The sequence below is a fragment of the Pholcus phalangioides genome, unplaced genomic scaffold (genome assembly GCF_987345545.1).
Source record: "Pholcus phalangioides strain wild (caught in Gottingen) unplaced genomic scaffold, Ppha-v1.0 ptg000016l_1, whole genome shotgun sequence".
NCBI classification, from domain to species: Eukaryota; Metazoa; Arthropoda; class Arachnida; order Araneae; family Pholcidae; genus Pholcus; species Pholcus phalangioides.
Genome location: NW_028301609.1, coordinates 8064167 through 8086712, shown reverse-complemented (window position 1 = coordinate 8086712; position 22546 = coordinate 8064167). Strand labels below are relative to the sequence as shown.

The 22546-nt window shown below is 37.6% G+C and overlaps 1 protein-coding gene across 2 annotated transcripts in view; it reads left to right on the top strand.

Moving 5' to 3' along the window:
• Positions 1-22546, top strand: part of LOC149074990 (colorectal mutant cancer protein) — an 83181-nt gene that overhangs the window by 47840 nt on the left and 12795 nt on the right. For both annotated transcript variants that reach the window (XM_089245962.1, XM_089245963.1), the window contains 5 exons: positions 17377-17490; positions 19849-19991; positions 21210-21319; positions 21884-22008; positions 22173-22385. In XM_089245962.1, coding sequence (XP_089102088.1) covers positions 17377-17490; positions 19849-19991; positions 21210-21319; positions 21884-22008; positions 22173-22385 — 705 coding nt within the window. The remainder of the gene's footprint in view (positions 1-17376; positions 17491-19848; positions 19992-21209; positions 21320-21883; positions 22009-22172; positions 22386-22546) is intronic.

The following is a 22546-nucleotide window of genomic DNA, read 5'->3' as shown; positions in this document are numbered from 1 at the left end:
ACGCGCTCCTTATCAGTAGAGAAGCTGCTATTAAGACTTCATGGCAGGACGCGAGCACGATACAAAAAAGGAGGTGAAGACATGCTGTGTAGGAGCTCGTACGTGTGTGGCTGTGCTTTCTGTATGTTTTCTTGATTCTGTAATGAATCGATTACCAGTCTTCGGCTGATTCTCGAAACTTGAGTCATTCTGAATTCTTATGAATCGACCGAGATATTATGGTAACGTCTCATGCTCGTTCGGTAGTGCAGTGTGGGAAGATTCGAGCATTTGATAAGACGGTAATTGAACTTATCTGGCATCGGGCCATCTCTATAAAACTAGGAATTTCCGATACCGTACACTTGGTTGTCATCGCCGTAGCTACGTTTATCGTGCCTAAGTATCGACCTAATGACCTTTCGCTGTCGACGGCCGGAGCCGAATGAGTAATGGGGGGCATATTCTGTAAAATGTTGCCACTGCTATGTGCTCTTTTAGCTTATCGCATGCAAAGAATACCTTATTTATTCCAAAGGGTTATAGTAATAATAAATTAAATGAAGATTCTTGCCAAGTATATTTTTTATAAGTTTAGTGTGTATCCTGCATTCATATGTTCCTCTTTTTGAGTTTAATAACTTCGTCTCATTAAGTTGATAAAGAGTAATATAGGCTGGAGGCATTACTCACTTTCTTCATGATGTCTCTGAAGTTATTACGTTGATAATGTTTACTTTTTTCCATCTCACCTGAAGATGCTAGGAATTTTAATTTAATAAAGTCCAAAAATTCACTGTCTTCGTAATTTTGCCGATCTTCGAAACGCTGTTTTAGACCGGGATTACACTTGAAGTTTGACAAAAAATATTTTACAAAACTCTAAAAAAACAACCATTAAGGGGTCATTCAAGTATTACGTAAGCAGATTTTCAGCCATTTTTAAGCCCTCCCCTCCTCCTTGTCAGCAAAACACTGACCCCCCTCCCCCTTCAGCAGCTTAGAATATTTCATATCTTCCAAAAGGGGTGGTTGATGACGTAAGCAACCTTCAAACCCCCCTCCCCTTTGTCAGCAAATTCGAAAGCCCCCCCCCCCCCACCTCGATGTTGACGTAATACTTGAATGACCCCTAAGCCTGAGTGTTACATTTACTTGAATGTAACCGATACGCTCATTGGCTGCAGTTTTCAAGTTTCATATAATTTTTCTAAAACTTTTATAGTGTAGTCCCGGCCTTAAATGCATAGTTTTGCATGTGTTCAAAGGGTTCTTTAAACGTTCATTAAGCTGGGATTATTTTATAAACGTTTTAGAAAAGTTCGTTTATAAAACTTGAAAAATTCGACAAATGTAATATTCGAGCGAATGTAACCAATAGGCTTATTAATTGGTTCTTATCTTCAAGTTTCATAAAAGATCTTTTGGAGAAAGATCTTTGCCCTGTCTCTCCTGATGCCAACAAAAAAATCCAATGTTTTCAAATGCAATATTCACAGAGATATTCGAATTTGAAAAACGGAGGAAATTTGAGAAAAAACAGCCTTAAATGCGGTTAACAGCATAAAAACCTTTTTTACCCACATTTAACGCTGTTCTTTCCCAAATTTCCTCCGCTTTTCGAATTTGAATATCTCTGTGAATATTGCTCTTGGAAACATTGAATTTTTTTTTTTGTTGGCCTCAGGAGATATAGGGCAACAACTTTCTAAGTGGAAGTTAGAGCACAGGGGGACCGTATAGAAATTTAGATTTTTTATTTTCTGGCACACTGTATTGTCACACTCAAAACTGCTACAGGAAAACTTTTGAGAGCTTAGTGAGCATTTTTAAAGTGATATAGAATGGACGGTTGATGAGATAAAGGCCGTGCTAGCATTTACAGGACACCCTGTATATATACTCAAGTTTTTACTGTAATGTCGAAAACCTTGTCAACATCGGGGGGTGAAGATACTGTAGTTTATATAGTTCACCCCATCGATTATATTATTCGATTTTTGACATTTTTATTTTGGCTTGAACCAAATTTTATTCGTGTTAATAGTAAATTTTTACTTAAATACAATTAATTGGTTAACTAATCCTTTTTTAAATACTCATACCCTATCATTTCAGTCATTAATTAAATTGGGTTATTAAGGCAATCTCACGTGACTACATATTAAGAATCAATGGGAGAAAATTGGATTAATTTTGAATTTTCACCACCTAAACTTCAAGGCGCAAATGCGAGCCGATCTCCCCGTTAAAAAGTCTCGCCACAGAGAGCAACAGTTCTACAACGATAAATCATTCAATCATAACACTTCACTCATAGTTAAAAAAACTGGTGGCAGATGGCAGCACTACACATAAGCATTACAGAGAAACAAAAAAAAACTTCGTCAGGTTTCACTACACGCACATTCCCGCATGCACCGATTCGTTGGGGGGGGGGGGTGTGGTGTAGCAGTAGTAGGTAGGGCCTCCAAAAAATGGCGCGGGGATCCATGATGTTCTTAAGTCAGCCACCTCGTTGGGCAATTTGCCTGTTGTGGCGTTGTATTTGTATAAAGTGGTTGAAACTGTTATCACCCAGGCCGATTAAAACACACCTCTTATCAAAACTGAACTGTTTCTGATGCATTTCATCTAGCTAGAAGCTTAGCTGTGAGTTTTCGTGACCGTTTTTACTGGTGGTCCACTCGCAGTAATGGCCCAATGCGCTAGAAGAGTTCGAGAAAATAAGAATTATATAGATTATTGAAACAAAAGTGTTAGTGGTGCTCATTTTGCATTTTACCAGTAGATGTTCTCCCAGTTTGTCACCACTTAAGTTTTGATAAAATAATTACTCTTTCGATCAGTTTAGATAAAGTTCTAGGACGTTATTATTTTTTAATCTCTTGTCAAGCCCTGATGTACGACCGGTCGGTTCCTGTTTTTATAGCGAGAGAAGAACCGTTGATATAATATCCTATCTCTGTTTTTGTCTTGACATGGGCTAATGGCTTGTCCGTAATACCATTTGCTGATTACCAGACTAAAGTCTGGTATAGATATTTTCTTTGACAGTTTTTTCCCACGTTCGCCGTACAACGCTCTATTTTTCCCAAATATTCCGCAGAGAATAAAAAAAATACAACATTCTCTCTGCCTGTGAAACACGCGTTTCCGAAGCTTTTACGAATATGAACTCGAACAGTCTATAGTGATATGTCACATACCATCGTTGCGTGCATTCGTCCACTATATTCGACCCCGCCCGAGATAAATTTTGAATATTAGCTTTTCATTCTATTGTTGAAGAATTTCATAGCTCGCTCATGTTTGGTATTAAAAGTATCTGTAATCATTTTGTATGTGTGTTTCGCTGGTTGTGAAATTTCGCATTTTCCATTTTCGGATTATGATTCTGTGTCTTCTAAGTAAGGGGCCGTTCAAGTATTACGTCGTCATCATCCATGGGGGGTCCGATTTGCTGACTTTTGATGACAAGGGGGAGGGGGGTTTGGATAATGCTTACGTCATCGACCACCTTTTATGAAAATATGAAATATTTTTAATGGCATCTTACTTGGTGCGCCCTAAAACCTTTCGATAATTTGTGGGCAATTGAAGTAACATCCCTCCTATTGATAAGTGGCCTACAGAGATACTTTAGTGATCTCTAAATGTTTTGCGGATCCAAGTGATCTGGAAATGTGTCCGGGCCGCTAAAGTGCTCTGGAAATATGTTCCGGCCGCTAAAGTGCTCTGGAACTGTTCCACGCATCATTTAAATAATCTGAGAATGTGCCGCGAATAATTTGATTGATATAGAACCGCACTGTGGGCCACTTAACCCATTTTATCCCACTGTCCTATTTAGAGGACAGCTAAAAAATAACATGTGTAAATCAGTATTTTTTTGTTGCGAATATTTTTTCAGTTGGAACATGTAGGGGTATATATAAGCTTCTGCCAGCGTGAGTTATGTGTCTGTTCCCCCCTTCCTCCATCTGGAAACTTTGGTTATCCCCCGCTTTAGGGGGCGCTGTTTGTATCTTCTCTTTGTAGTTGCAGAATTCCTTCTCAGTGTACTTTGGATACGTGGCTAGGCATTTTTTATGTAAGAGTACTCTTTCCTTATCATCCTGATGGTTAATTAAAGATTTATTTTTATTAGGTAAGTTGTAGCACATTATTTTATAACTGTCCTCTAAATAGGACAGTGGGACGATGGGCTTGCAATTGTCGCTTATTTCTCCCCTTATAGCTAAGAGTGAAAAAAAAACTTTTTTTTTCTCCCTAGCTTTTCCCCCCTGCATAGTCATGTCTAGGCAAAGGTTCCTGAAGTTGGAGGAAGCATTGGAACTACTAAATCGTTTAGATTCAGATGAGAGTGATTTTTGAAATTGATGTTGTACCGCCAGATGCCAGTGAACTAACTGACGAAGATGAAGGGGATGACAATGAAGTAAATGCTGGTGAGATTATTGTAAACGACGCTCCTGGAACTCTGGAGGTTAGAATTGGAGACAGTTTTGAGCCCGAAGCTTCCACAAGCTCTGGTGTTTCGACAACAAAGCGCAGACGAAAAGCTAAGAAGCATCAGTCTTCTTGGGTAAAGATGAAATCACCACAATATACAAAATGGAAAACACAGGATGATTCAATTGCAAATGACTTGCTCGAGAAGATGGAAACTACATTGGGAGGAAAAACTCCATCAGAGCTATTTGAACAGTTTTATTCCAACGATGTTTACGATCATATAGTTAAAGAAACTGTGCGATATGCAACAGATGTAAAAAACTAACACGATTTCTTGACCACAGCTGATGAAATACGTGTTTTTCTTGGAATTTTGCTTCTAACTGGTTATCATTCAAATACCTGTGAACGTGACTACTGGTCAGATGCTGAAGACCTTGGCATTACCCTGGTGAAAAATGCCATGTCACGAAACCGTTTCCAAAAGTTGAAATCTTATTTACACTTTGTGGATAATGGAACAGTGAATCAGTATCTCGAGGATAGATCTTTCAAGGTAAAACCTTTGTTTGACATGCTCAATAATAATTTTATGAAGTTTGGACACTTCTCAGCTAATCAAAGCATTGATGAAATGATAATCATGTATTATGGTAGGAATAGTCTGAAACAATTCATCCGAGGCAAGCCAATACGTTTTGGCTATAAATTCTGGGCTCTCTGTGGAAGTGAAGGATATTGTTACAACTTTTTCCTCTACTGCGGTAAAGAATCTGGTGCAGGAAAGGATACTCCACTTGGTACACGTGTTGTGATGAAACTGACAGAGAACATTCTGAATCCTTCAAGCTACACTTTATATTTTGATAATTTTTTTACCAGCATTGATCTTTTGAAAAGTCTTGGTGAACAAGGTTATCGAGCTACAGGAACCGTACGAGAAAATCGGATAAACCATGAGTGTCCCTTAGAAGGATCTAAGTCTATGCGGAAGAAGGAAAGAGGCACGTATGATTTTGCATTTGACAAGAATTCCGAGATTTTCCTGGTGCGATGGAATGACAACAGTACTGTCACGGTTGCTACAAATTGCAGCACTTTAGAACCATGTATTGATGTGAAAAGGTGAGTAAAGGGACACAAAGATAAAGTTAACGTGAAGATGCCTAATTTGATAAATTCTTACAACAAAAATATGGGTGGGGTGGATCACCACGACTGGTTGGCTGGGATATATGCCGTTAAGATTCGTGGAAAAAAGTGGTACTGGCGACTTTTCATTCGTACACTGGACATGGCAGTGGTAAATGCATGGATAATCCACAAAGCTCTCAACAAAAGCGACGCCCTAAACTTGAAGGAGTTCCGACGAGCAATAACAATGGTATATCTAAAAAAGTCTGTAAGCAGAACAAGAGGTAGACCCAGGATCTCTTCTGTACCTCCAAGTGCAAAAGAAGACATCTACAAAGATGGTGTAGGCCATTTTCTACTGAAGAGGGAAAAACAGCGTCGTTGTCAAAGAGAGGGCTGCAAAGCAAAACCCAAAACATACTGTGGGAAATGCGATAAAACCATTTGTCAGGCTTGCTTTGGGCCTTTCCACCAAGTTTAGTGTCATATTCAACTGAAAATTGAACTCTAATGTAAATAATGAAGTATTATTCGGATACCGTGAAAAATTTTAGTCGGAAATTGCTTTTCCCCAATGAAGAGAGCACTAAAACCTGTAAGTGCAAATTTTATCCCCTTTATCCCAGTGTCCTATTTAGAGGACGGGTCAGATTTCATGTATAAAAAATTTAAAAAAATTCAAATTTTGTATATTTAGTCTATTTAGGTTTGATATACCTCAGAAAATACAATTATTCTCAAATTTGAGCAAAATAAATAAATTGGGATAAAACGGGTTAAGTGCTCTAAAACGACGTCACGTGTCTCAAGGGTTCTCTAAATGTGTCACGGATCGCTTAAAAGTGTTCTGGAATTGTACCACGGGACACTTAAGCGATCTGTAAATGTACCGTTTAGTTCATTTTTACAAAATTAGGTTTGAAGAGGGCAGGCCGCATCAAGTAATTCCCAGGGCCGTATTTGATCCAAGGGCCTTTATGTGATTTATCATTATATGGTTTAGAGGGTGGGTCGCGATGAATTTATTAAAGATAACTTTTGAGTTCATAGCCTTCAAATAACATTGAAATTAACAGCGATTGGTTATAATAACATATAAAGGTATTTTCTCCCGAAATTTCAATTTTACAAAAAATTAATTTTTGATCGTGGAAAGGGGGCACGAGAGAACCCCTATGCCCACCCCCCTCCCGTGTACGTTTCTGATCCCACCAATATGCGTTAGGTTTCAGAGGGGCAGAGCTGATGACGAAATTTTGTTGGCGGGGGGGAAGGGTGTCAAAAATGGCTAAAAATTTGCTTACGTAATACTTGATCGGCCCCTATTTACCAATACGTCGGAATTTCCTATGTGTGTCAGCAATGTTTACTAAATTAATGTGTGGTATAGTACTAGAGCTATTCTAAGTGATCACCATCAATGAAACTTACAACTGCGTACAATTGCAAAACGTTGCGGGAATATCCGACCTCCACCCCTTTCTCCTACGCATCTTGTATTCATGTTACGGTAAATGTGATAAATCGGTAATTATATACATAATAACCGGTCATTATATGCATGCTTACCCATCTTCTTGGTAAGGTTGATAAATTTATCACTTTTACCGGTGATTAAGCATAAAAACTAGTTCTCGGTAAATTTGATAAATAGTCAACGTCGCTTATTAAAATCACGGATAATGTTATCACTTTGGCTAAGAACGGGACTTACCAATATCACAACACGGAAAAAATCCGTTCAGTATCTTTCCTATAGAGAAGGAATGGTAAGGTAAAAAAAAACCCTTTCAAGTTCTTGGTCAGTTTCTTTCAACTGATCACATTCACCGGCCGGAAAACTTTCACAAGGGAATCTAAACAACGTACCGCACGTTACAAAAAGTATCGTAATTCGCAACACGCATGAGGAAATTCCATTCTGACTCCTCTGAATTTTTGTTTAAAGCAAAAATGGTCTTAGTTTGAAGGGAAAACAAGAAATTTAGAACAATTGAAAAAAAAAACCAACTGTTTTTAACATTTTGAAGTCTGTTTTGTGGGAAATAATAACTTGTTCCGCTCGACTGAACAAAATATGGTCGTCATACTTACAACCGGGTTTTCGGATATAGTTATCAATTGATTATTGTTATCAAAAATGAGTCCGATGTGATCACATTAAGTGGAGTGGACTGTACTTGAAATTTATCTTGCCTTTATTTGTAATTGTGCATAATACCATAGTGCGGCGGTTCTCTACCGGTGCTCCGTGTGCATTCTCCAGGGGCTCTGCGGCCGTTCGAGGAAAATAAAACAAACAGTAAATTTGGGAAAAAAATTATAAATATTTTTAAATCAAAAATAAATCAGTATCTTTGACGAATAAATAAAAAAATATATCCAGGGGGCTCCACCATAGAATTTTTTTCTTTATTAAAAAAGGGCTCCGCGAGCCAAAAAAGGTTGAGAACCGCTGCCATAGTGTAATTGGTGAATTTGATAAACATGGAAAAAATCCCAAATGAGTCGTCTAGTAAGCGTGATGAATATAGTCCGACCCCAATATAATGATAAATTTCCTGATCGTACCCTCGATGATATGTATGCATAAACTATCATGTAGCATGAATTATCATGTTTTACAATGACGCGACGCTTGGGTATTATGCATAATCAGCGGTAAAAGTGATTAATTTAAGGAAATTTATCAAATTTACAAACGATGCCAGGGTACTGTACATAATCATGGGCAAAAGTAATAAATTTAGAAAAACTTGACAAACTTCTCGGAGATAATGCATAACAATCGGATCTATTTACCATAACATAGAAATTTTATACATATCATCGGGTGGCATAGAATATGTATCCTGTTTTTTCGACGTATCGTATTTTCATCATACGAGTGTGGAGGGGGGGAGGGGCAGCTCATACTCCTAGCAAAATTGGTTTATCTAGAGAAAATGATTCATTTCACTGCAAAATTACAGATACTGAACATGTTAAATTCAATGTTTATTTTCCGGAGTGAGCACGAAAACGCTCTTATCGTTTTTCCCCATTGTATCAAAATCAATCAATGCAAGTGAATACCAAAACCAGCGATTCGAATGTTTACCGCGACCACGTGAAATGAAAGTTTCTATTCAAGAAATATAGGACCGGGTTCGTATATTTACCGTTTAAAAACTTCCAAAAAGAGTTTATTTATATCGTTTTCAAGACACGGACCGTTCGGTCGATCGGGTCCGCGCACTATCCCGACCCGAAGCAAAGAATTTAAAGTGAATATCTGGGGAACAGCATATCCCAAAATAGAATCGTTCCTTCCGCAATGAGGGGAAAAAAAAAAAGCACGATTCACCATAAGTAACCCCACTACAGAGTCAGCAAAACACGAACTGAAACAGGAAAACACTATTCAAGAAATTCCTATAATAAAAAAAAATAAGTCTGGACCACGGCATGGGATTGTTATTGATCGGTCTTTTCGGAGTCATCTGTTTCTGTGGCAAAGCCAAATGACATCAGCTTCTATCACATCGCAGCTTTTTTTTTTTTTTTTTTCCCCGGAGGAAACAGGAAAAATGTCTTTGACTTTACAGGAGAGAAAAGTCATTTCTGTTTTTCCCCCATACTTGCTCTTTCTTATCCCTTTTTTTCCTTCAAGGTTTTGATCGAATGAGTCAAACAGCAAAAACGAATTACAACGCCTTTATAAAACAGGCATCATATGGGAGGGGGGGGGGGGAGGAGAAGGGAAGGAAGGCTGAAAGAAATGGGAGATCTGCAGAGTTGCGATATTTCCAGGGAAAGTGGGAACGAATAATATGTTGCAAAAAAAAAAAAAAAAAAAAAAACCCTATAAAAATGCAAGATTTAAAAATTCGATTTCCTCGTATATTCCAGCCTGAAAACATACATCAAGGGTTCTTAACCTTATCAGCCACGACTCAAACTCAACAACAAGATTAGCGTCGCGACCCATGGGGCTGCTTGTTTTTCGCAATAAGTGAAACCACAGGGCCGTCATTTCAACTTTTTCCAGGGGGGGCAAAGCACATGTACTCAATGTATGTGTATATATATATATATTTGTATATATATGTACCATTTTTAGCGTATTTTCAAAAGCCAGGGGGGGGGGCCCTAAATGACGGGCTTGTGAAACCAGTGCAATAAATGCATATACAGTATAACAGGACTTGAAGTAGATTCGTACGATCCCTCTGTAGGAAGTCCCTGCGAATCGAGTTCGGCACCTTGTACATAAGGGAAAAATTTAACTTTTAACACTCGGAGTAGATTAACTTCAGCAATTCATCGCGATGTCGATGCAATAAAAATTCTTGATTTTTTGCCGTTTTTTCCCGAAGTCCAGAAATTTAGATTTAATTTTGAGGTGTTATTTCAGCAAGTGAAAAACGTGACAAAATCTGGATATTTCAATCACCGAATGAATACCTAATCGAATTTTATATAAATGTCACGAGGTAAATTTTTTGAGTATTTCTTTATTATCAAAGAGAGGCGCAAATACGGGACGATCCTGCGCAATTAATCGCCCTTCCTGACAGATATCACCCTGGATAAGAATTCTGCGAGTCTCCTTCTTGTGGTGGTTCTACGCAGGGCCGTCTCAACATCATGAGTTCCCGGGAAAAGTGATGTTCTGGGACCCTCATACTTCACTGGGAAGTTTACATGCTTGCATACTTACTCGTGAAGATCAACGTGACATGGATTCGAGGCGCCGGTTAACGTCCGGATGAGCCCATGTGTTAAGATGGTGCTGAACCATATTTCACTTGAAAGCTTTATTCACAACCGAATTTTTCTTCACGGCTTTCTGCGGCTCCCCTTTACTTGATATCACCTGTGGCACCTTAGAAAATCCCAGGACCTCGAGGTGGGCCGAATGACCACAGGTTGAGAACCCCCTTCACTATCATAACTAAATTTTTATTTTTCTGCAGACTCTATTTTTTACAATTTCATTTCTAAATCATCCGTAGAAATTTTATTCCTTTCGGACCATCTTCATGAATATTTTGCACCAGATAAATGCATTTCGGAAGCTTTTGACGCAGCTTTAAATCCTAGAATCTCATAGTATCTTGACATATGAGACAATAAACTCTTGAAATTTACAAGATCTTGTCTCACAAAAACTGAGTGTGTGACTTTTCAGGTGAAAATTCAGATTCGTTGAACCAAAAAGTGTGAAATTTTTCATTTTGTGATTTATTTCATATGTATTAGGGGCCGTTAAAGTATTACGTAAGCAAATTTTTAGCCATTTTTGACCCCTTCCGCCCCTTGTCAGCAAAATTTCGTCATCAGCTCTGCCCCTCTGAATCCTAACTCATATTTTCATAAGGGGTGGTTATCCAAAACCCCCTCCCCCCCGTCATCAAAAGTCAGCAAATCGGAAACCCCCCCCCTCCCCCCCATCGATGATGACGTAATACTTGAACGGCCCCATAACGGAGACGTAGTGCAAAATGGCAGGTGGGAGAATTTATGTTTGTAATAATTTTTCATATATAGGCTTGCTTGCTTTCTTTGAATAGTTTTTTTTTTCTCGTCTTAAGAAGCGTGAGGTTTTGCATTTCTTCGATAATTAGAGATACATGAAGTAAAATAGTTTTTCTTGGGCTTCTTGATAGGACCGATAACTATGAACGATTTTTTCCCCATGTTATGATATTGGTTCGTTCCGTTCTGTTGGAAAAGTGATAACAATATCCGAACGATAACATTTTTCGTGATTTTAACCCTTTAAGCTGCATTGACGAAACATCTCGTCTTCATAAAAGCTTCGTATTTATGCGCTGACAAAGCCAGATATTTTGTGAAGTTGAGTTTTCAATGGGAAACTTTTCCCCAGAACCCCTAGTTTTGCATCTGCTGAAAATCGGAAGAAAGCCTACACCATTAAAAAAAAGATATGACATTTTGAATGAGGTTTAATGATTTGTAATTGCCGCTCAAAGGATTAATAAGCTTGTTGACTGTGTTTGTTTTGAGGGCGTTTCCCCTCCCCCTCATATTTTTAAAGCCCTTCTTATATACATAACTTTTTACGCCTATGGGTCTACCTGTCGTTTTATTGCACGTATACACTGGATCTCGCTTATAACGTTCCCACTTAGAATGTTTTCTCGCTTGGTTTATTCCGCTTATTTTTTGTGGTCCCAACTTTTACCCGATCTCATGGAGATTTGCCGTTTGAAGCTCTTTCCGGCTCGTAACGTTTTTTTTTATAGTGGTTTTTCGAAAACGCTGTAAACGGAGTGCACTGTAGTTCATGTGGTTCCCGCCAATATTACAGATATGATACGTCGATTTACTTCAAAATACCATAGAAGAAATTTTATATCTGCTTTGCCTAAGCGCACTAAAAAGCAGACAGACAATACCCGCTTCTCTTGGCAAAAACTCTGAAGTGATGTATATGAATAATAACACTCTTTGAATGGTTTAAGATGTGTGGGATGTAAGAGCCTGAGAAGAAAGAAAGAAAGAAACGTTGGCGTGGGCTGTTGTTGTTGTATCCAGACTTGAAGCAGATGATGCAATATTTCACCATCACTTGATTGACTAATCCATCATTTCCTTTTTCTTTTCCTGGCAACTGCAGTATCCCATTGCTGCTCTGTCTGTGCTGGTTATCCTCAGTTGAGATTGAAGGACAACACGTGAAACACAAAGCCTTTCCTCTGTCTAATCTGGATGGGCTTTTGGCCTTTTTTTATTTTTATGAAGACGTTTCTTGGTTTGTCTTTTTTTTCATTATTTTCCCAGTTTTTTGGACCCCCAAGGCTCTATTTTTCTCTCCTTAGTTCTTCTGGTGCTTCTGTTTATGGTCTGCGATTCCTTCTTTGCTGTTAGTTTGAAAAAGAATAAAATTTGTATACATCAATTTTTTTATTTTCCTTAAAAAAGATTGGATTCAAGGTCTCTAGAAGTTTTTCCCTGTCGTTCATTCTCCTTTAGAATCCCTGGAAAGATGGCTTGCAATTCATCTACGAAAGAATGAGTTCTCATTACAAAAAATACTGTATAGCAAAGCCGCCCTTAGGCACTGAGTTATAATAGTATATTATATCTTTAGTCTATGCCCTTAGGTGACTGTTGTGATGGAAACGGGAGCCTGCGCTCTGTGAGGCACCGCACACACGGTAAATTGTTGGAGGCTTTCACCAATTCTTAAATTATTTCTTGTGCTAATTCTGAATTTTTATCCATTGAGGAATTATTTATTTTATAAATTCTGAGTTTTTCCCTCGATTCTGCAATTATTTCATTCGTTTGTTCTAAATTATTTCATTCATTTGTTCTAAATTATTTCATTCATTTGTTCTAAATTATTTCATTCATTTGTTCTAAATTATTTCATTCATTTGTTCTAAATTATTTCATTCATTTGTTCTAAATTATTTCATTCATTTGTTCTAAATTATTTCATTCATTTGTTCTAAATTATTTCATTCATTTGTTCTAAATTATTTCATTCATTTGTTCTAAATTATTTCATTCATTTGTTCTAAATTATTTCATTCATTTGTTCTAAATTATTTCATTCATTTGTTCTAAATTATTTCATTCATTTGTTCTAAATTATTTCATTCATTTGTTCTAAATTATTTCATTCATTTGTTCTAAATTATTTCATTCATTTGTTCTAAATTATTTCATTCATTTGTTCTAAATTATTTCATTCATTTGTTCTAAATTATTTCATTCATTTGTTCTAAATTATTTCATTCATTTGTTCTAAATTATTTCATTCATTATTTCTAAATGTTCATCAACTCCGGAATTATTTCTTACATCAGTTCTGAAATTATTTCTTACATCAGTTCTGAAATTATTTCTTACATCAGTTCTGAAATTATTTCTTTCATTTATTGTGAATTCTCATTAGTATGAAATTACCTTCAGTGCTAGAATTTTCATCAATTTTAGTGTTAATTTACATTTAATTGTGTGTTTGAAATTTTTTTGTATGGGTATTTCTCAGCATTCTGAAATATTAATTGCCGACTCCCTTGCAAAGGGGTTCTTAAACATATTTTGGTGCCCCGAAATTGTTGAGACGCACCTGCCCCCCCCCCCCCCCACTATTACTTTCGCCCGGGACAATCTCTCTGGCAGGGCCACACTTACCAGATGCAGAAATAAAGTCACTATATTTTCTTGAAATAGTCAAACCAGCTTATAACGAAATGGAGAAAAACAGAATATATTCGTTGTGCACGAACTCTTCGTTAGAATCATACCGGTTTCATAAGCATAGATAAGCAATACGAAATTTATGGGAAATATAAAATTTCGTTATATGTCGAAATTCGTTATACCCCGTCCGTGTTCGTTACAAGTGATTCCGACTGTATTGGTTTTCCTATACAGGGAATCGGGAAAATTTTCTTCCCCCCCCCCCCCCCATGTCAGCGTTTCTTAATCTGTGATCTTCATACAGGCTTGAAAATTTAATTCCAATTAAGTGAAAATTATTCGAATTCATGTAACTAATATTAGTATTATTCACATGGGTTCAAAGGGAAAAATACAATACCCAGAAAAGTAATACCAAAAAAAAAAAACCTAGATACCGTTAATTATAATTAACGGAACCCACATAATTATGGAACCCTCGAATCGTTTGATTTTTTTACCGGTCCTTGAATTCACAAGGGTTGAGAAAAACACTGTCCTCTACGATAGTAATATTAACGAGATCTCTTTAAACTCAACCGATCCAGATTTAGTACTATAGCTATAATGTAGAAAAGTGCTAAATATAGAAAAATTTGCTACTTGAACGTTTACGTCACACATTGACACTGCTTTATGATGGGTATGAATATTATAGGAGCACCTTAGATATTACGTGGTTAAGAAGTTGTGGTCTATGCCGATTCTCTAGCAGAGAGTATTAATGATGAATTTCGCTTTTAAAGTCAACAAAATGCAATGGCCTCGCGTATAGCGACACTTCATCATCAATAGGAGGCGCCCACAGTCTTATTTAGTATTTTAGTCTATAGCAATGGGCCGAGCACCTCCTGGAAATTAGTTCATAAATAAAATTCCTGCTCACCCGCAATTTAAAGCTGAGCACCCATCTAAAATATTTCTGACGCTCCTGTGTGATTATGTACAGTTTAAACCAGTGTCTTGAAAACCTTACCCTCGATTTTAATACCACTTCTGTTATAACGAAAAAAATTTCATGGTCTCTTAACTATTATAACTTAATCCTCCTAACTAGATCACGGCTTTCCGTTGTGTCTCAGTGAAGAGCTATAAGGGGTTATTTAAGTATTACGTCAGCATCGATGGGGGGGGGGGAGGTGTTTCCGATTTGCTGACGTTTGATGACAAGGGAGGAGGGGGTTTGAATGACGCTTACGTCATCAAGCACTCTTGATGAAGATATGAAATATATTCTTAATGGCATCTTATTCGGTGCGCCAAAAACGAAAAAAAAACCCTTTCGATAATTGTTGGGCACCTGAACTAACATTCTACCATTTGATAAGTCCCCTACAGAGCCACTTTAATGATCTCTAAATGTTTCACGGATCCTTCAACTGCTCTAGAAATGTTTCCGGGCCGCTTAAGTGCTCTGGAACTGTGCCACGCATCACTCAAGTGATCCGTAATTATGTCACGGATCACTTAGGTAATCTACGAATGTTCCGCGGGTAACTTGAGTGATGTAGAACCGCACTGAGGGCCGCCGAAGTGCTCTAAAACTGCCACATGTCACTCAAGGGATCTCTAAATGTGCCACGAATCGTTTAAGTGTTCTGCAACTGTGTCGCGAGTTACTTAAGTGATCTTTGAATGTGAAAGTGATCTTTGAGGCCTACTTCAGTGATCTGAAAATGTGCCACGGGCCATTTAAATGCTATGGAATTGTGCCACGGGTCTTTAACCGATTTGTAAATGTGCCGTTTAGTTGAATTTTTCAAAATTAGGTTTGAGGGGGCAAGCCACATCAGATAACCTTGGGGCCACATTTGGTCTGTGGGCCAAGGGTTTAGCATATATGGTTGATTTAGCATATACTTGATGAAAGTTAAAGTTTATATTGGTTAACATGTATTTGCAGTTATTATTGTACAAGTTCCTATATTCGATTAAGCTTTAGCATTGTCACTAGAGAAATTGTGGTTCCAAAGGATTTTCTCCGCGAATAAGCGGAGTATCCGTTTATCCGTTACCCAACTAAGCGGGCCAACTGTATTTAACTTGGAGTATAGAGTAGCCTTCTAGATCCTAATGGGTATTTCCATTAGGCGTTATAGATTGACTTGCAAGACGCTTCTCCTCAATTTTATTCCACCCCTAGCTCCTGATCCCATTTCCAGAAGAGAAAGAAAAGAGAAAAGGAAATTGATCTATTTTGTTGGAACGTGAGGAGCTTTCCTCTTTTTCTGCATCTGTCATTCCAAGGTGTCAAAGATCTCGGTGATCTCTGAAAGAGCCCCCCCCCCCCGCCATCAGTAAATCGTCCGCAGTTGTCAAGCGTCTGATTGCTCGTTTACACTGCGCTGTAAGAGTAGAGGGTGGGGGTATGATAAAAGAGAAGGAGCGACTGGTGCTGACAGGTTTCGTCGGAATTGCTTTAGCCAGAAATAAGATTGGGGGTGCCTTAATCTTGCAAAAAGTGTGATCTGATGACACCTTGTATTATCGAGGAAAAAAAGCACACATTGCTCGTTCTAAATCTACATAAATGAGAACAACTCTACATGCATGCTACATAACATAGGCCTATCCTTTTTTTAATAGTTTAGACCAGTGATTCCCAACGTGGGCGTTAACGCCCCCTTGGGGGCGATGGAATGTTCCACGGGGCGGTAGAAGCTACAGGAATAACATGGGATCCTATGGGTTAGATTGCGTTGGGGGGCGATGGAAGAAAAAAATTTCTGAAGAAGGGGGCGATGATACAAAAAAGGTTGGGAAACTATGGTTTAGACCAGTGATTTCCAGCGTGGGCGTTAACGCCCCCTTGGGGCGATGGGATGTTCCGGGGGGGGGCAGTAGAAGCTACGGGTTTAACATAGGATCTTGTGGGTTAGATTGCGTTGGAGGGCGATGGGAGAAAAAAATTTCTGAAGAAGGGGGGCGATGGGACAAAAAACGTTGGAAAACTATGGTTTAGACGCATCTTTACTCAAAAACAATGCTCTACATCGGGGTGCGCAACCTTTCCAGTCTGCTGGCCAGGACCAGAAACCGGAAGATATAAGGTGACAATGTGAAGCCATATTCTGAGGGACATTCCTGAACATTTTTGGCTGTGCCGACTTTTCTGTAAAATATCTCGTTTTCGCCGATTTTCAACTTGCCGAATGTCTATTTTTTACTGAAATCAAGGATTCAGATTATAAATTATATGATGATTACGAATTTTCAGTAATTTTAACGCAAGTTAGCAACTTTACTTCACTTTGACAATTTCTTTTGCTGTAATTAGCAACTTTACTTCACTTTGGCAATTTCTTTTGCTGTAATTAGCAATTTTACTTACCCCTGACAATTTTTCTGGACGTAATTGGCGATGGCCTGTATGGATACCGATTTCCCGTATTTATGAATACGGTCAGCCTACTACTACCCAAATTTTTTTACCGGTACACCTTTCGCTGGTCGGATGAAACCTTTTGGCTAGCCGCATGTGGGCCAGAGGTTGTGCATCCCTGCTTTGCATGTACGTATTTTTATATGAACTTGATGAACGACTCGGTGCAAGTGTGTTTGAATTTCAATGATATCAAATTATTTCTCCAATTGTATTTTCAGTTGCATTTGGCAGCCCTGGCTTCCCTGAAGGGTGAAATAATGGAACTCACTAATAGGCTTCAGCATGCTGCGCAAGAGAGAGATATTCTTGAAAGGCAATTGAACAGGACACAGGTTGGTTTTTTATACCCCTTTTTTCCTTTTAAATTCATTTTAATGTCTCAGCTTTCAATATATATATATATATATATATATATATATATATATATATATATATATATATATATATATGTATTTTTAGTTTATTTACGGTCCTGTCAAAAAAAATAAAGAAAGATGTTCAGGGAAAACAATGTGGCACTGGCAAAATTATAAATTACAAGACACGCAGGAACTGGTTTTGTAGAGATGATGATTGGAAGGAAAATTCCCATTTGTCTCGACTGGGACTCGAACCATAGCCCTCTCTTATTCCGGACGAGTGCGCTACCACTACGCTGTAGAAGCAATTAGAAATTTCTTCCTTGGGGCGTAAATGATAACCGGTACCGTGCAATGGACGGTGACAGCAATCAGCTAATTGCGCGTAAACAACATCAAGGCCATCAGATGGTGACAAATATGTAGAGACAAAGATGCCCTCCCCACTTGTTAATACAATATACAGGAACTGTTGTTATGCAGAGATGATGATTGGAAAGAAAATTCACATTTGCTTCTACTGGGACTTGAGCCACAGCCCTCTCGCAGTCTGAGCGAGTGCGTTACCTCTACACTATAGATGCAATAAGAAATTTCTTTTTTGTAGTCTGAGAAATTAATTTTCATCAATCTTTTCGCCACTCATAGGATTTCATTTAAAAAGTATAAAAAGTACTTGAGCACACACACCATAGCAAAAAATCCTAAGTTATCCATCTGATACAGAAGCTTCTTGTATGCTCTTTGGATATGGCATCCATGAGTTGTTGATTCGTGCAATGTTTGCGTTACCTCCTATGATTGCTAGTCTTTTTAGTGGAATGCAGCCCTGAGACTACATTCAGTTCAATACCCAAAATAGTTTGTCACCCGTAACCTATCTGAAAGCACCCCCAGTGTGTCATGACACGCTGTTTGAAATCACTAATGTTTCATTGAGCAGTAAAAGACCTGTGTAAATGTTCAAAGTTCTTATTTTTATTTTATCATAAATGTTTTCTACCAGTTTTATGATATGCGGTAGTTTATAACGTGTTTGATTTCATGAATATTCGGGCTGCCGTTATTGGACACGGGTACAAAAGTACTTGAAATGTTATTGGGCCACAGCTAGAATTTTTTGTGGGTGTCAAACATGGTTTTGCACTGTAAAATTTAATGTTTTATAATTTTTTTTACCTTTTAAAATTTCCCGTTCCCTGAAGTTTTCCGACTGGGGCAGTTACACCCTTAGTCCTTCCCCCTCTACTTCCAGCCCTATGGGCAGGTGATACAATAGGGCCCACACTGTTGTTTTATTTTGGGAAGTCCCTGCTACAGAAATCTGTTAAAGATTTCTGCATGCATATTGAGATTGGTTCATGGGTGGAACACGTCAAAAAATGGGAACACTAGTATCAACCCTGTAGCAGATGTCCGCATACTCCCCGGCACAGAACAGAAGATGAAGAATGATATGATCACTAAGAAAGACATATAACAGTGTTCAAAACGATCGAAAGGTTCTGCTTCCACTGTTAGGTAACTGAAACTAAACCCTCAGATTTCCATATTTTTGGTTTTGTGAAGAAACAAATGAATGACAATTTATTCGAAAAATTGTCTGTATGAAGAGATATTGATGTTTTCGAAAGAAAAATTCTTTACCCTCAGGGGGACTCTAACTCCAGTCTCTCATATACCAGATAAGTGCTGTACTTATAATTATAAGCTAACCTATAGCTTAGAGATAGAGCCCGTGAGGGCAGAGACAAATTTTCCTTTCCTGAACATGAATATCTCCTCATACAGCCAAATTTACAAATAAATTGTATAAACAAGGAAAGGACGTCTTTTCTCTACATAAATTAATGACTTCGCAAAAGTCATAGGACTGTGTCTTGATAGGCTAAAACAGAATTTTATCCGTAGGGTATTTTCTAGCTTGCAGACTTCCCACACTGGTAGAAAAGGAATTTGTTGAATCAAAGCTCTCAGATCTATAGATGTACTCTTGCACAAATATTGTGGCGCTCATTCTGCATGTTATGAAATCAATGTATATTAATTTCATAATGTACATGCATGCATCATGAATCTCTCAAGTTAATATGAGCCTACAAGTAAAAAGTGAGTTTCTCATTGTAAATTGTTAATCACATACTTCCTTGCTTTGCAGAAGTAGTCTTTTACTCACAAACCAATCACTGCATGCTTTATATTTTCAATCCGACTTGAAGTTTTTGTTTTTACTATTTTAAAATTCTTTCCACTTTTCTTTTTTCGATAATGTAATTAAAATAGTAAAATATGGCAGTTTATCACATATATTTCTCCCTTTCTTTTCATCAGCTTGAGAGACTGAGGCTAGTGCGAGAACAAGAAGAGAGGTTAGATCATCAAGCACAAAGGTATGAAGAGAGATTGACGGAGCTGCACAGCATCATAGCTGAACTTTCAAAAAAGCTGGAAGCTCAGCGAGCTAACGTTATCAAGTAAGGAATAATTCAACTTTTTGAAGGCATCTGCTGAATTGTGCAAACTTGTTTGGCGATTATGAGTAAAGTAAAATTAAAGTAATTTACGTGAAGCACTAGAAAAGTTCCAAAGAATGTTTGCAAGTCTGTTTTGTCCTTCTTATTTTAATCATTTTAATTTCTTGTATTTCAGCATAGATTTAACTTTTCACCAAACACTAACTCCGACCATATCGCTATACTGCAATTTACTGCTATTAGGTAGTTGGCTTGGAAATGGTGTCATTTATAGGTTGTTGCCTCAAGCTCGTTAGGGAAAATATCTTGTTGTCTATATTCTTCCCCCCCCCCCACCCCAGGTTCAAACCTGGGACCTGACTACAATCTTCATGGTGGTAGAGGTTATACCAGACAAGTTTTTCAAATAAGTTAAATTTCATCTTTGATACTTATGATCACTGATCCTATAGACAAGTGGGATATACATGGCATTTTCAAGTGGGCCAGATATGTGAGAGCTACCACACAAGCAGAATGCAGCAGTGCTTGCAAGCTTATCTAGATATATAAAATTTATTTTTTGTCTGTGTTTGTATGCGCTCTATACAAATCTACAATTTTAGATCGATTGTCATCAAATTTTGCATGTATACCAAATGGGACCCGACTTGAACTATAGGCTACTTTAAAAGTTTGTCAGAGCTGTGCAAATGCCTGAAATGAGCAAAAAAACTGTCAGGCAACAATGGCCCCTGAACCTCAACAATCACTTTCAGAATGGTTACTCTGGTTATCATGGTTCCTTAGCAATGTGTTCCATATGCCTTTACAATGGTTTGTCACTGCCAGTATATGTATAATAGCTTATGCCTTTATAATGATTTGTCAACTTTTCAATCCTTCCAGTAATTGAAGAAAACCCAGGCAGCGCCGGGTATTAAAGCTAGTCTTACAATAATTGTTTTCATTGGACAAAACGAATTCATTGTATGGTGGGTGACTGGACTGTATGTAAGCTGCACACCACCTATTTAAATGAGCTCTGTGGGAGAGAAAGTACCATACTTAATAAATTTTATTCAAAATCAGATTTAATGGTTGGGGGTATGTAAGAAATTAAATACTTTAGATTTTTGAAACAAACATTTTTTTTAAATATCCCTGCATATAATTAATGGTACAATATTGTCTGTTCAAAGTCACAAGAATATTCATGTATGCTTTTTCTATATTCAGGGAGGAAGATGAGTGTAGTCAACAGTCTGGTGATGAGTCAAGGCAAAGTGAGTCACAGAGTCAGGGAACCAGCAATGACAATAATGCTACTGAGTCTTGCAGTGATAAAGGTGATTCTTTTAATTATATTTTCATTATCATTATTCTATAATCTTAGATTTTTATTGCATGTTTCAAGAATGTTTTATTAGCTCTGTTTCCGTATTCAATATTGTATTCATGATTTAATTCTATATATAATTCAGTGGCCCTCAAAGTTGTAATTTTTTTTCTGAAGGGGGGGGGGGTTTACATTTTTTCCTGCAAAATAACACTATAACCTCGGCTTGGGAGAGGGGTTAGACCCCAACTCCCTCCACGCGTACATCAATGTTTCTAGATATCTGAAGGTACTTCTCTTGGAGCAGTTTTATTGCATTGTATGTTCTCCAGGTTTATTTCACTCCATTGCTTGATTTTTATTTTTGACCAATCATCTTCCTGAGAAAAGAACATTTGTTTAATTTCACATATTTTGTTTACTTTCCCCAATATATGAAATTCCTATAACCATATAACGAAACGATTATATTTTATGTAATTTCGGAAAAATAATGCAATATGAGTAGATAATACTTTTTTCTAAGTTTATTCATAGAAAACAAATTGATCGTGCATTTACCATATTTATTTAGAGCTTTCCGGCTTTGGTGGAGAAGATGACTCTCATCGAGAAGTTTCGAGGACTATTCTACAAGATGGAGATGAAGCAAGCTCTGGTCTTGGTGACAACGAAAGCTGTGAAGAAAGAGCTCTGCAGGTCAGTTACCGGAAATTTTAACTCTTAAGTCTTCAAATATTTTAGATTTTCAAAATTTTATGCTCCCTGGAATTTTCTAAAATATCACTGAGATTTACATTCACAAGTGAATCTTTTTTTTTTTTCTTGCTTGTCTTAATGCTGTTGTTTTTATGTGATTTCAGTCTGGCAGAGAGATTGATATTGCTTGCCTTACTGAAAACAGAGCAACATCGTGTCACAGCCTTCAAATTTCCCAACTACAGGAAGAAGTCATAGTTCTAAGGACGGAGACCTCTGCTCTTCAAGAACAGCTTGGACGCCAGGAAGCAGAACTTAATCGCACCAGGACTGCATTATCCAGTTGCAGAGAAGAAAGGGACAGGCTGCAGCGAAGAGTGAGTATTTATGTAATGATTGTTTTGTTTTTTTGTTTACACTGTTGACTTGCTGCTAGAAAAACTGCTTATGCTTATTTTTTTCTCTGGTTTGCACATTTTCTGTAATTTTTCTAAAATTAAGCCCATTGTCAAAATGGGCACAACAAAAATTGTCACAT